The sequence below is a fragment of the Diadema antillarum genome, unplaced genomic scaffold (genome assembly GCF_040938485.1).
Source record: "Diadema antillarum isolate AM-2024a unplaced genomic scaffold, OU_Dant_1.0 seq00001855_RagTag, whole genome shotgun sequence".
NCBI lineage: Eukaryota > Metazoa > Echinodermata > Echinoidea > Diadematoida > Diadematidae > Diadema > Diadema antillarum.
In genome coordinates, this window is record NW_027272527.1 from 120,429 (window position 1) to 134,785 (window position 14,357).

Here is a 14,357-nt window from a genome sequence, read left to right on the forward strand (position 1 = left end):
AGTAATCGGGAAGACAAGATCAGGTTAGTACCGATTTTATTTTTCTCGTTACAAATATTTGTAAAAAGATGTCAGACTTCATGATTAGCTTCATGAGGCTGATTCGTGCCCGAAGAGGTGAGAGCCGCAGAAAAAAGCACCGAAAATATAGTCGGATCAGTCCACTAGGTGCGGCAGCCTTGCACTGAGCGAACCCGCTGGCGTCCGTGTTTCGATGGGTCGCTGTGCATTGGTTGATTAAAACTTGATTGTTTAAAAAAAAACTAGAAATGTCGCTACAGCGACTGATGCCTTCGCCATAATGCATGATTCTCCCAATAGGTGTATAGTACAATGTCTTCACAATGTGTGATGACAGTTTCACATAACTGGCAAAATATCGAAATAATAGGTTTTGTCAGAAATATCTTGAATGTTCACTTTCCACGAACTGGGTTTGCTATTGTCTATTAAAGAGTGCAGGTACACATATTTGGGGAATTGAAAATTTTTACTTGACTTCTGACCGACCTTATTATAAGTTTATGCATTGAGTATAATTTTCAAGGTATGAAGAAAGAGTGTAATTACAGTACAAAATATATCTCTTTTTTTTTCATTTAATCCTGACCTTTGACCTTCTGGCTGGAAATTTCCAAGAGAATCTCCATTAAGTAATACATGTACATATATTAAATTTTAAAACTAATAATGCAATCATTGCATATACTAGTATATGAGGAAAATAGTAATATTTTGAGGAGTTGGCCTTGACCTTTGACCCCTGACTATTGACCCATGACCCCTAAATTCCCTAGATAATCCCTGCCAGTCAGTACATGGATATGTACCAAGTTCCATGAAGATACATTGAACCATTTGCGAGAAAAGTGATATTGCAACATTTTCACCTAACCTTTGACCTTTTGACCTTTGGCCTTATGACATGAAACTCTCTCTGGAGAATCTTTACGCAGTAGTACATGTCTACACTAAGTTTCAAGAAAATAACTGCGGGCATTGCATAGATATGGGGGAAATAGCAACATTTTTAGCATTTGACCTTAACCTTTTGACCTTTGACCTCTTGTCAATGTCACTAGAATCTACTCAACTAATTGTCCCATCATACATCATCCTTGCACCAAGTTTGGTGAAAGCTGCTTCATCCAGTTTTGAGTTATCACGTAAACAGATAAATTTTAGGATTTGACCTTGATCTTTGACCTTTGACCTCTGTCCGATTTCACTGAAAAACTAATCAAGTAATTGTCCCATAATACATCATCCTCCAACAAAGTTTGGTGAAATTTGCTCCATACAGTCTTGAGTTATCGCGTAAACGGATACAATTTCATGATTTGACCTTGACCTTTGACCTTTAGCCGATTTCACCCAAAATCTAATCGAATCATTGCCCCATCATACTTCATACTTGGACCAAGTTTGGTAAAATTTCAGTAAATATTACTCGAGTTATCGCGTAAACGAAAGCGGACGGACGTACGGACGGACAACCCGAAAACGTAATGCCTCCGGCACCACTTCGTGGCGGAGGCATAAAAAAAACGGGTTCTAGTCTACAGATTTTTTTTCTTTTCATCATGGGCATCTTTGAATTTGATGGATAGTGGACATGTGTGTATACTGTAAGAAGAAATCACCGTGCAAAGTTGTGACAAGTTAAATCTATATGTCAGATGTGAGATGAACTAAAAGTGAACAGGGAGCTTCATGAGTCTCTCTCCCCGGGAGCGTCATGAGGCTCTCCGGAGGCTTTGTGAGGCGGAGGATCAAGGAGTGCTCGTACAGGGAGCAGGCCTCATGAGCTGGTTTCCAGGACTGATACAGTGAGGCTGCGTTCACATAGAAGTATACTATTCAGGTATTCGAGGCTTGTTTTCAAGGGCACGTGAATAGCTTGAATCGAACGATAGGATTTCCTCACACCGGTTCACATAAGAGGACACTATTCGAAAGTACCGAATAGCTGCGAATAGTATAGCAAAGTGGGAATTGAGCTTGCTCGATTTTCTTGCAGCGTATACCATCTCTCGTTTATGAAATAATGACAATTTTGGTCTGGATTTGCCCTTTAGCAAAAATAAGCATGTAGACTGACATTCTGATGCAGTTTAGAAATTGTTTAGAAATTGGGGGGGGGGTAGTGATAATACTGATATCGACACCGACAGCACAGCGTCATTTCGCCGAACTGCCCATCTAGCTATCAAGTAACTGGCTATGGTATAGCTGCAGCTATGGAAGTCAGAATGATACAGCTTCACCTCACTCAGCATGGGTGTATGCAAGGGGGGGGGGGGGTCGGGAGGGTTGTACGACCCCCCCCCCCCCCAAATTTTCAAAAGGTCCACTTTTTGTCACAGACATTTTTGTTTTTCGGGGGCTTTTTACCCTGTATACAACAAGGGAAAAAAGTGACCAAGTGGTGTTCCAGCAAATTGTCAAAAACCTTGTTAATTCGTAACTTAGTTTTAATCTGCCATAACTTATTTCTTAGGCTTAAGCCACACTGCCATGTTTATTGATTTTCCTGTCTCCCATCAGCAACTCATCGAACTGGTTGCCTAGACTACACACTTACAGCCGGCCTTATTACTCGTGCCTTACCCTACAACAACCGCGGCCGTTTGAATTGTGGCCTAACCTATATTGTCCTGTAAGGAGAATGTTATAATTCATACTCATGTTTTCAACTCCTGTCCTTTTGGATTGAGATTGAAGTACATATTCTACTTTCTTACTACATTCGGAGGCAAAGTTACGCAGGATTGACTAGCTCTGGGAGTATCGTCAACTCTGGAATACTTGTATTAAATGGTCCGCAAAACTTTTTACTATATACTCTAGGATCTTATAGGAAGTATGCCGAAAAAGTCACTTTTGTATGCACCAAATGGCCCCATTTTAAGATATAAAATTAAAAAACTCCCCACCGTGGGAGGGGGGACACCCCCCTCACTACGGTTTGCACTCCCACCATTCACGAGCGATGACGTCATGTCTCGATCAGCGCACTGCATGCACCATGCCGTTGACCCCTACCATAGCAGACGACGGCAAGCTGGTATCGGTTGATGATCGGCTTGCTATCGCTTCTGAACTATGAAAGGTTTTCCCTCATTGGTCGGCTTGCTCTCCCACAATGCCTTTCGAAAATGACATCATTGCTTTCTTCCATTCATAAGCTTTACGTTGATACCATGTACACCTCCGTGGCTTACTGGAAAACGACAGAGATTTTCCGTATAATTTCGCCCTATTTTATGTAATTTTCCGGCAATCTGTGCCAGGAATATGTCATCAAAGGAGTAGTTTTGGTCATTTATGCAATTTTTTTTTTCATCTTCGTGGTATTTTTTGATGGATTCTCGATCTATTTATCTGTGTTTTGATACAACTTTTACCGTGTGCGAGTATGTGCAATGTATGTGCGAGGATGTTTGAAGTGCATAGATCAATGTTGATAATGTTAGATTTCTGTAGCAAGCGATCTACCCGATACCAGCGGTGCGCTGCGAGGCTGTTTGGGTACATACAAACGGGTTACGAGAGCGGGATTGCGTACCGTGACTACACACACTGTGCATGGTAGCGATGCAGCGAGCGAGACACAGTGCTCACAATACACATGGCCAATGCAGTCGTGGCTCAGCCAATCAGCAACGAGGGAAGACATGGCAAGCGCATCGCGGAGCGGAGAGAGCCAGAGAGAGAAGCAGCCAAGATATTTTCAGCTCTCTCCTTGCTGCGATCGCACAGCCGATAGTCGAGATAACGATATTCTGTAGGCAATCGGGGGTTGAGCGGTGGAGCGGCAGGCATTCTTGGTGAGTTCGGGGCGACATGAATTATGCATATCAGGGATCTGCGCTTGCGCTGTGTTGACTGAGGCGCTGCTTAAACTGTGTACATGGCCTATGGCAGCCAAACCGTAGTGCCCCTCCCACATCCACACCCTCCCCCCGCTTGGTCGCTCCGCTCCCTCGGGCTCGGTCCACTACGGTTTGGACTCCCACCGTTCACGAGTGATGACGTCATGTCTCGCTCAGCGCACTGCATGCACCATGCCGTTGATCCCTACCATAGCAGACGACAGCAAGCTGGTATCGGTTGATGATCGGCTTGCTATCGCTTCTCAACTATGAAAGGTTTTCCCTCATTGGTTGGCTTGCTCTCCCACAATGCCTTCCGAAAATGACATCATCGTTTTCTTCCATTCATAAACTTTATGTTGATACCATGTACACCTCCGTGGCTTACTGGAAAACGACGGAGATTTTCCGTATAATTTCGCCCTATTTTATGTAATTTTCCGGCAATCTGTGCCAGGAATATGTCATCAAAGGAGTAGTTTTGGTCATTCATGCAATTTTTTCTCATCCTCGTGGTATTTTTTGATGGATTCTCGATCGATTTATCTGTGTATTGATACTATTTTTACCGTGTGCGAGTATGTGCAATGTACGTGCGAGGATGTTTGAAGTGCATAAATCAATGTTGATAATGTTAGATTTCCGTAGCAAGCGATCTACCCGATACCTGCGGTGCGCTGCGAGGCTGTTTGGGTACATACAAACGGGTTACGAGAGCGGGATTGCGTGCAGTGATTACACGCACTGTGCATGCTAGCGATGCAGCGAGCGAGACACAGTGCTCACAATACACATGGCCAATGCAGTCGTGGCTCGGCCAATCAGCAACGAGGTAAGACATGGCAAGCGCATCGCGGAGCAGAGAGAGCCCGAGAGAGAAGCGGCCAAGATATTTTTAGCTCTCTCCTTGCTGCGATCGCACAGCCGATAGTCGAGATAACGATATTCTGTAGGCAATCGGGAGTTGAGCGATGGAGCGGCAGGCATTCTCGGTGAGTTCGGGGCGACATGAATTATGCATATCGGGGATCTGCGCTTGCGCTGTGTTGACTGAGAAGCTGCTTAAACTGTGTACATGGCCTATGGGCGCCAAACCGTAGTGCGGTCGCTTCACTCTCTCGCAAAGGCAAAGGTCCAATAATTGTGATTACGACCCCCCCCCCCCCCACAAAAAATCCTGGATACACCCCTGCTCAGTGACTCGGCTCACTCGGCTTAGCTCAGCTCACAATATCACACAACACCACTGTCACTACACACCCCAGGCCCAATGCACTGCACTGCCACTGTGTAGACCATACAACACGCATCTGCATCGACGACAGTCACACTCCAGCACACTGGCGGCAGCACAGGCGTGCAGCCAGTTATCCAGACCTCTACACAGCATGCAGCAGGTGCATTTTACACATTAAGAACATCATAAGATGTCGAGTAAGAATGACAAACCTAGGTCGGAAAGAGCCTTGAGTTGTTTCTGCATTGTCAGCGACTTCTTTTCCAACATTTGATTCATCACTTTGCTGACTTTGTGATGAAAATGTCTCACTCCCTTGCGTCTCGTCCTTCTGTTCATCGGCCATGATGGACACGCTCTCCTAAAAATAAGCGGCGGACGCGTGCGCGTACATCGTAGGCGCGTGTGCGTATTCGCGGCACAGCTAGCAGTAATGGCATGAGGTCACAGCTCGGTCCGAGGTGCGTGCGTGCGTGCCAATGAAAAGAGGATTGTGCACGTTTGCGATGGTTTGCGATGAAAGCACGCCCTCACAAGGTTAAAAGTCGTCAGGTCTGCATTTATGGCACGCCAACTCTGTGTTTGACGATTGACGTCTGCATTCCTTGAACGCTGAATGGTGAAGTATCATTATTTTGACTCAAATGCTGACCCAGGGATGGGTATATAGTCACTTGTTGAGATGGGGCTTCAGGTTTTCAACTGTTCTTTTTGCGAAATATTGAGAAACGTCACAGTATGAAATTCTGATAGGGATTCAAAGTTTATTTGATGAAATTTGGTTTCGAAATAGCTGAGATATCCGAATTCAAAGGGATCCTACAACAACTGAGCACTTTTATGAGGATTGCTTTGTTTTACTTTTTTTTCAATTTCAACCATATTTGGTGACTTTTTCTCAAAGTTAATTGCGAACATTTTGATACATAATAGCCATGTCCGTTATTGCTGGCTGCCATAGCATCCGTAAAGCGACCCATGTCTGTCAGATTCGATTTTTTTCTGTTCCAATTTCAGTTAATTTGCTGAAGGACCAAAATGTGAAGTAATTATGATCATGCATTACCCTGAAATAGTCTTCTTATTATTTCATTTATTTCTATATGACATAGGCATCAAATAGATGATCCAGAAATAATTTAAAATACAGTATTTTCCAAGAAATATACCGTTTTATTTGTATTATTTTCACACATGTTTTGTCTGTAGTAGGCCTATTTGTCTATCCAAATCAATCTGCAAACTCAAATTTCAATATAACGGAAATATGAAATGTGATTCCAATTCGTATATATATGTTCCTATTCAAAACAATATATCGTAGGTCTCCTATATTTCTTTATAATGTACATAGCGACCCCATGCTTACCTTGAAATTTCAATAATAATAATAATAAATCATTTATTAAGCGCAGAAACTATGTCTATATTATATTCTACTGCGCTTCAAGAGCTCTTAAATTCGTATGTTGCACAGTGCTGCATGGGAAGTACAAAAAGATATAGGCCCATGCTAAAACAAAAAAGTTTTCACTTTTGATTTAAAACTGTCTAAAGTCTGACATTTTCGAACCATAACAATTAACAACTAAAGACAGAATAAACTGACCAGAAAGAGCATAATTAGTGGGAAATGAGCAAAGAAAATGGGATTCCATCGGGATTCAAACCCGAGACCTCCGGATTGCTAGCCAGGTGCTCCGACTGCATGAGCTATAGAAAGCCCTAGTTCAGTGTTCGTCCCAGAAATGCTAAATTCTCAATGCTCGGATGGTCAAAAGCTATAGCAGTGTGTTTGTGTGTGACACACACGTACACACTTAAAGGGGAAGGCTAGTAACTGATCAGTGGGAATCAGTGGAAATGCTGGGAGATGATTGTTCCAATCCTTATGGGATTCATTCAAGAGTTCATTGTATATCTATTGTTGTGTGAAAATGATTTGCTTCAGAACGGTCTCATATTCAAGTACTGTGCAGATTAATGCTCCGTCACTGACCAGGGACGCTAACCTGGAAGCATTAAACTGCACATTACTTGAATATGAGACCATTCTGAAGCAAATCATTTTCACACAACAATAGATATATAATGTACTCTTGAATGAATCCCATAAGGATTGGAACAATCATCTCCCAGCATTTCCACCGATTCCCACTAATCAGTTGCTAGCCTTCCCCTTTAAAACTGGCATAAACCCGAAGGATGATTAAACTTGGGGATAACTGCGAGGGATCACCGAAATGATGCACCTTTTTGAGTATGCAACAAATAAAGACAGAATATACTGTAAATTTGTTACATACTCAAAACTAAGCTGCATCACTTCGGTGATCCCTCACATTTATCCCCAAGTTGAATTATATCCTTTGGGTTTACGCCAGGTTTAAGTGTGTATGTGTGTGCCACACACAAACACACTGCTATAGCTTCTGACCATCCGAGCATTTAGAATGTAGGGTTTCTGGAATGGGAAGAACACTGAACTAGGGCTTTCTATAGCTTAGCCGAGCACCGACTGGGCTAGCAATCCGGAGGTCTTGGGTTCGAATCCTGATGGAATCCCATTTTCTTTGCTCATTTTTCCACCCATAACAATTAGTGAGGATTGATTAGCAAATATAAAAATGATTGGTAGGAAAGAAAAACATAAATACTTGGGAAAAGAAATATAAAAACAATGATTTTAGCATATTTCATATACATTTCTTTATTTTGGTGAATAGCGCCCTCAATGGGGAACCTCGAGGAAAATTAAAATGTTGGGTCATGTAGCGTATATGAGTCGCTCTACCGACGTGCCAAATAATGACGGTGATATAATTATCATAACAATCAAGAAGTTATATAGGACCCCCCCCCCCCCCCTCCTTGGCCTGGGGGTCAAAATAGCGTGGGCTTTATAGGGGAAAAGCGCTTTATTTGTCCAATACTAATCATGTGGAAAAGGCGCTATACTGACAACTGTAATTATTACCCAGCAATGATCGAGGAATAACACACACAGATGTGTAAATACTCTCTTTAAAAAATCGAGTGAAAATATTTACTCTTAATGGAGTGAATACAAAAAAGAGTGAATTTTTAGTGAAAATGTTCATTTTCACTCGTATTAGAATGACCTCAGGGATCACTCCAAAATCTTCGAGTGATCCCTGAGGTCACTCCAAAATGAGTGAAAATGAACATTTTCACTTAAAATTCACTCCAATTTCGCTCTGAATTCACTCTTTTGTATTATAAGGACGATGAACAGGGCTTAGTCTTTAAAGTATAAGATAAAATAGTAAGAACTTTCGATAAAGAGAAAAATATTATAGGGGAATACCAAGTCATGTCAAGGATGAACGAATAAAAGGGAGGACCATACAGTACAGAAAGCTAACTGTGAAAATGCATGAAGCAATGATGATTTTCAGTAAAGACAATAAATTTACGAAAAAATATACAACGGTGGAGGACGCTGGTCAGAAATTAAGTGGCTCACAGTAACAACCCTCATCATAGAGGTGGGCCAAGCTTTTGTCTGCTTGATATTTGCTTTTTGGTGTTTGTCTGTTTATTTTTCAGTTTGCAATCTTGATGGTACATGCCATCACAGCTAGGGGGTTGGGGAATCGGCGTGGGGGGGGGGGGGGGGGGAGGGGGAGCGATTTTGCCTCTTCAATAGCGAAAAATAAGCAGTGCGCGTGTAACCGTGCGTTGGCAAGCATGCAAGGTTGGGTTAGGTTTAGGGTTAAGTTAGGATTGCATTTATGGTTAATTTAGTCGAGCGACATATGGAAGTCCTTCCGCATATTGGACCGAAGTGAGAAAGAAAAGAAGAACAAAGGGGGAAAGAAAGAAAGAAGGACGAATGATGCTGTGCCGTGGAAATCGGCCCCATCGCTGTATCAACCCCGCGATACCGCCGTTTGGTGGGGCCGCATTCGGTTAGCGAACCCTAGAGATAAGAACGTTTCATAGAATTATCGTTATTATTATGATTTCATTTTACGAATCTCTACGCACGTGTGTAGTCCCAATAATGATAGAGACTTTGCCTTTCGGAATCGGAATAACGAGCATTATCCAAAATTCCGACTAGAAATTCTTGTTTCTTTCTTGGCGTGCCATAGATAGGATAATTATCCTAGCGTGCGTGCAGCACATGTTGTGTTGCATGCATGCATACCATGCATGTGTTCCACGGGTACAGTGCGGTATGTGGCATGAGCCAACGCGGCGTTCGCTGCGCTGATTCTGCAAGCGCTCACAGATTACCCATAGCAGGAGCATTGACTGAAATTGTCCACCACTTGACTTTGTCGTGTCTAATAATTTTGCGAATATCCACCAACCGTACTCTGAGAGAAAGTTGGTTCTGAGAGGACTTTGTGGTACTACCATTGATAGTTTTTGCACTATCGTCACACATCTATTTGATACACGAAAAATGAAGAACGGACCTGCCCAAAGTGCTAGTGACGAACAGTCAGATGACAAACAGACGGCAGAGCTTTCGTATGACGAACTTGTGTCGAGAGTTTCGCCCATTGCAAACCCAATGGCCTCGAGAAAGTTGACGAAAAAATTGTACAAAGTGATAAAGAAAGGTGAGAATGGCTGACTTAACAATGTCCATATGCCATTGACAGAGCCAGTCATAATGGTAACAACAATTTGCGATAAGATTTCTAGCTAGAACAGTTGATCTGGTGCGTATAGTGTGGCCTGGCTGGTGCCTGGTACTGGCACTGGTAGGTGGTGGGCTGAGTGATGAGTGAGTCGACTGCAGAATACCCTCTCGGGGGGTGTTTCACGAAGTCGTACGAAAAAGTTATGGTATACCCACTTGTTTCCCTGTTCCATTTCACTAGCTTAATCATCCCACACTTCAGCTTATCATTAATGTTAACAGAATAATTTCACTGTTTTTAATGTTCTTTATCTTATCTTGTATTTTCAATGGCTACATGACAAATGTCTCGAAAAATCTTCATTTTCCTTAGAAAGTTGAGCAACAATACATTGTCATTGATACAAGACACACACAGCATACCATTTGGTTTATTTAGTCAGTCTTAAAATTTAAGCCCGACTTAAATTCTTTGTGAAACACCTCCCTGGCCCTGGATGGAGTCTAACATTTCTAGACTGCATTTTGACCGAAAGATCGGTCTGCATCTTGTCGGGGATATGTTCCGCGGAGACTGTAGAATTAGAATCTAGAAAGTCTATGAATGGCTTCTTCATCCCTTCAATGTTTCAGTCACATCGCAGAGTATGTGATGAAATGTACACAATATTTATTATATTTCTAAATACAAATTGTAAGTCATGTTATTGTTAGCACTGCTGCAAAGATTAGAAATACTTGTGTTGTGGTCAGACCAACAATACAGTGAACTGATAGTGATACTGCCCTGACTGAGCTTGCATGGATGTTGTTATACAATCATGGAAAAGGACGCCCTGAAACATGAGGTCGTGAATTATGGCCAAGCATATATATTTTTTTTCTTTTTATGAGAATCATATATTGACATTTAAATACATGTATGTTGTGTAACTTGTCGTGTTGCATGGGAGATTAAACTTTCATTTAGGCCTGATGTTGTACATGTACACATTTTTGTTTTATATTTAATGTCACCCTTTTTACAGCTAGTAAAGTCAAGATGGTTCGCCGAGGTGTGAAAGAAGTTCAGAAGTTCTTGCGCAAAGGAGAAAAGGGGTTGGTATAAGATTTGTCTGTTCAAGTGATTTGATTGGGATTATGCAACACTTAACATGGATATTCATATGCAAAGTTGGAAACTGGCAAATGTTACTTGTACATGTAGATGTTGCACAATGTCATAGAAATGCAATTTGTAATTAAAATGTGATGCAGTCGTTTAGCTAGCATGATGTACATTACAGTTACCTGAAATAACTATACAAAGATAGATGTGAAAATAAACAGACATTTATGAATACTGCTCTACTGTACTTCTTGAGATCAGTGACCAGTATCTGTCAATAATTTTTGATGGGGTTGGTGAAATTCTTGCCATTGGGATGGCTGCCGGTAGCAGTACAGTCAAGGGGGTGCCATGATATGCAGATTGCTACAAGTTCATGTGCCTGCTCACCTTAATCATAATCCTGAGCAACTAAAGCTCATAGTTGGATAAGTAAAATCAAAGGGTACTTGCTTGTTTAATGTATTGGACACATGCTTAAATGCCCAGCATAGCAAGTGGGCAAAATATCTTTATAATGCCCTGTATTAAAATAGTGATGTCCTCTATTCTGCTCATCTATTGGCCCAATCTTGCAAAAATTCACCTGTTATGTGACATTAGTGACAATGCTAAACAGTTTTGCCCTATTTAAACAGCTGGGACTTCTAGAAATGCAACATGCAACGAAGTCAGATTTTAGGTGTACACTGTTGTAGGCCATTCAAAGAAATATCAATGAAAATGGCAAAACAGGATATCATTTGTTAAGAAAAAAAAAGTTCTAAAGTTGTTCATTTGTATACGTTTGTATTATGAATGTGTCTTGTTTTCAGGTTCGTTGTGTTTGCTGGGGATGTGACACCCATTGAAGTCATGTGCCATCTACCAGCAGTTTGTGAAGATTTGGATCTGCCCTATGCATATGTGCCATCAAAATCGGTGAGTTAGATATTGGTGACCACTGATGTGTATTGCTTTAGTTGTGGTAAATATGCATGGAGTGTATACCGATCCTGGTGGGGTTAGGACAACAACAATAACAATAACAATAACAACAACAGAAATAAAGCAAAGAGGACCAATACAGTCATAAACAGTACAGTATGTACTCTCTATTACCTACATAAGCAGGTACAATGTATTGATGAGTAGCCTGTCCATTTAAGAGTAGCAATTATTTCTTTGTTGTGGTTTAAGTATAGTGCAGGTAGATCTCTACTGTACTGATTACAATGCAAAACATGTCAAAAATGGTTCACCAGGGTGTTTTGACACTTTCCCTTATGTCAGCAAGTAAAATTGTTCATAAAACAAGTGTATTTTTAACTCTTCTTTTCAATGCTCACTGTCACAAAATCTACTCTTTTGAGCATGACAAGTTCCTGTTCTACAATCAGTCCTCCAGCATGCAAAACTGTATCAGGTGAAATGGTAATAAACAGTTTGGAGGGGGGGGGGGGGCAGTTCATAAAGCGTTCTGTCCAACAAACTTGTCAGACAAATTTGCTCTCAGCCAATCAGATGCAAGGATTTCGGTAGCGCATTAGTTTGTCAGATGAAGTATCTGACAAGACCTCATGTCTCAACTGGCATATACAAAATGTATATAAAAAAAACAACAACTCAGTTTTGATTATGAAAAATACTGATTGGATGTTTAACACATTACAATCATTATTGTAAAAATCCAAAACATTGTTTCTACATTATATGATATCAAAATATGTCAAATATTATGCATGTGAAGAAAGTTTTTTTTTTTTATTGCCCAGAAAATACATGATTTTGAGATATGAGGTCTGGTCAGGCTGGGGGCACTATGGCTTGCAGATTTATACATTCTTTTTGTGTAGAATTCTGAATGCCTTTGAGTTTCCCAAGAGGTATTAAGAGTTAAACACTTATTCTATACAGTGGAAACTCGATATAACGAGATGGTCGGGACCGAGTCATTTTCCTCGTTATAGCCGATATCTCGTTATATCAGTAGGCATAAAAGAGGGCATAACATAAAGACATTAATTTGCACATGTGGGACTACCCATCATATTTCAATCAATACTGTGATAACTTGATATTGTGTGTGAGGGAATTACCTTTATGGGTAAGAAGATGTTTTTCACCAAGGAAATCCAATATCAAAAATGTGTTTCTTATCAATTGTAGATGTTTGAATTTGTAAATTTATATACAGTAGCTTGCGATTGTATCAAGATCGTCTGTGGATTGGTATGTGGTTATCGTATGGGTGTGTGTTGTGTGGAAAGCTTGAATATGGTCTGCACAATGCTGTGTGTGTATATGACACATTCTGTATGCATTATGACTGCGTGTGTGTGAAGATGGGGAATTCCCTACGTAGAAGGCCAATCACAGCATCAGATTGCCTCACACCTGCTAAACGTCATGATGATGTCATGTATACATATGGCCGTCCCACCACATTTTCTGCATGTATCAGTGTGTGCGCACACACACACTTACACGTACAACATGCAGTGCTAGCTGGAGTGCACTGAAGAAAATGATTATGTGTATACAAGACAGTTTTTGGCGCATCAAGCTTTACAATCTCGGAAGATGATAGCACAGGCGAAGTAAAGCTTTACCGAAGGCATTTTGCTTTACTTCGCTATAGCAGGTTTGATTGACTATGTTTTTCTTTGTTTGGAAGTCACAAAATTTATCTCGTTATAGCAGTTATTTCGTTACAGCCGATCTCGCTATAAGAGTAGCATTTTACATAGACTTGTGTGGAAGGAAATTTGGGACCGGGAAAATTTCCTCGTTATAACCGATATCTCGTTATAGCAGTGTTCGTTATACCGAGTTTCCCCTGTATGACATAAAATCCTAAATTCTGTATGACATTATTATATCTCAAATTCTGTATCACAAAGGACTTGGGAGCTGCCAGCGGAGCAAAGAGGGCAACGTGTTGTATTCTCGTCAAGAGCCATGCTGACTATACAGACAGCTACAAGGAGTGCCTCTCACTGGTGAAAGCATTGCCACCTCCAATATGAACGAGAACTCTGTGCTTCTTTGCAGTCATCCCTGGGAATTCTTTGTCTTGGAGATTGCCAGTGGCAAATGGAACTCTTCACCATGTGTCTCCATGTGTTGGAGCACTAAAAGGAACATTCAACTTGAAACTACATGTACTCATCTTTTGTATGATACAGTGTACCTTACAATGCATTCTAGATGTAACAAAATCTTTGGGACCAGCAAATTGTCATTTTTTACAGCATAACCGTATCATAAACTGGAGTGTGTTTCAGAAAGAGTTGTGATTGATCTTATGCTCGATTTATTAAGCATTAAATCAGTGAATCGAGTGTAAGATCAATACTGATCGTACGTCTGTTTCATAAACAGAATTATGCTTCATTGTCGAGCACAGATTTAAAAGCAGATCGAGTTTAACTGTCTTAAATTGCATTAATTGTAAGATCAATCTATGACCAATCTTTATGAAACAGGCCTCTAGATTTGAAAAAGAATAGAATTTAGTGCAAGACTCTATGGTGACAA

At 41.0% G+C, this 14,357-nt stretch overlaps 2 protein-coding genes across 2 annotated transcripts in view; one reads left to right on the plus strand and one right to left on the minus strand.

Moving 5' to 3' along the window:
• LOC139712776 (transcription elongation regulator 1-like) overlaps positions 1-5,458 on the minus strand; it is a 40,244-nt gene extending 34,786 nt beyond the window's left edge. Inside the window, exon 1 of the mRNA XM_071624567.1 lies at positions 5,325-5,458. Coding sequence (XP_071480668.1) covers positions 5,325-5,458 — 134 coding nt within the window. The remainder of the gene's footprint in view (positions 1-5,324) is intronic.
• A 3,981-nt stretch (positions 5,459-9,439) lies between these two features.
• Positions 9,440-14,088, plus strand: LOC139712772 (H/ACA ribonucleoprotein complex subunit 2-like protein). Its single transcript, XM_071624565.1, has 4 exons — positions 9,440-9,707; positions 10,759-10,828; positions 11,654-11,759; positions 13,721-14,088. Exons 1-4 carry the CDS (start codon positions 9,548-9,550, stop codon positions 13,844-13,846), a joined length of 462 nt encoding a protein of 153 aa, XP_071480666.1. The 5' UTR covers positions 9,440-9,547; the 3' UTR covers positions 13,847-14,088.
• The last annotated feature ends 269 nt before the right edge of the window (positions 14,089-14,357 follow it).

Coding starts and splice junctions, on each gene's coding strand:
- LOC139712772 (XM_071624565.1), top strand. CDS start 9,548: ATGAAGAACGGACCTGCCCAAAGTGCTAGTGACGAACAGTCAGATGAC. Junction 9,708..10,758: donor GTACAAAGTGATAAAGAAAG/GTGAGAATGGCT, acceptor CCCTTTTTACAG/CTAGTAAAGTCAAGATGGTT. Junction 10,829..11,653: donor TTGCGCAAAGGAGAAAAGGG/GTTGGTATAAGA, acceptor TCTTGTTTTCAG/GTTCGTTGTGTTTGCTGGGG.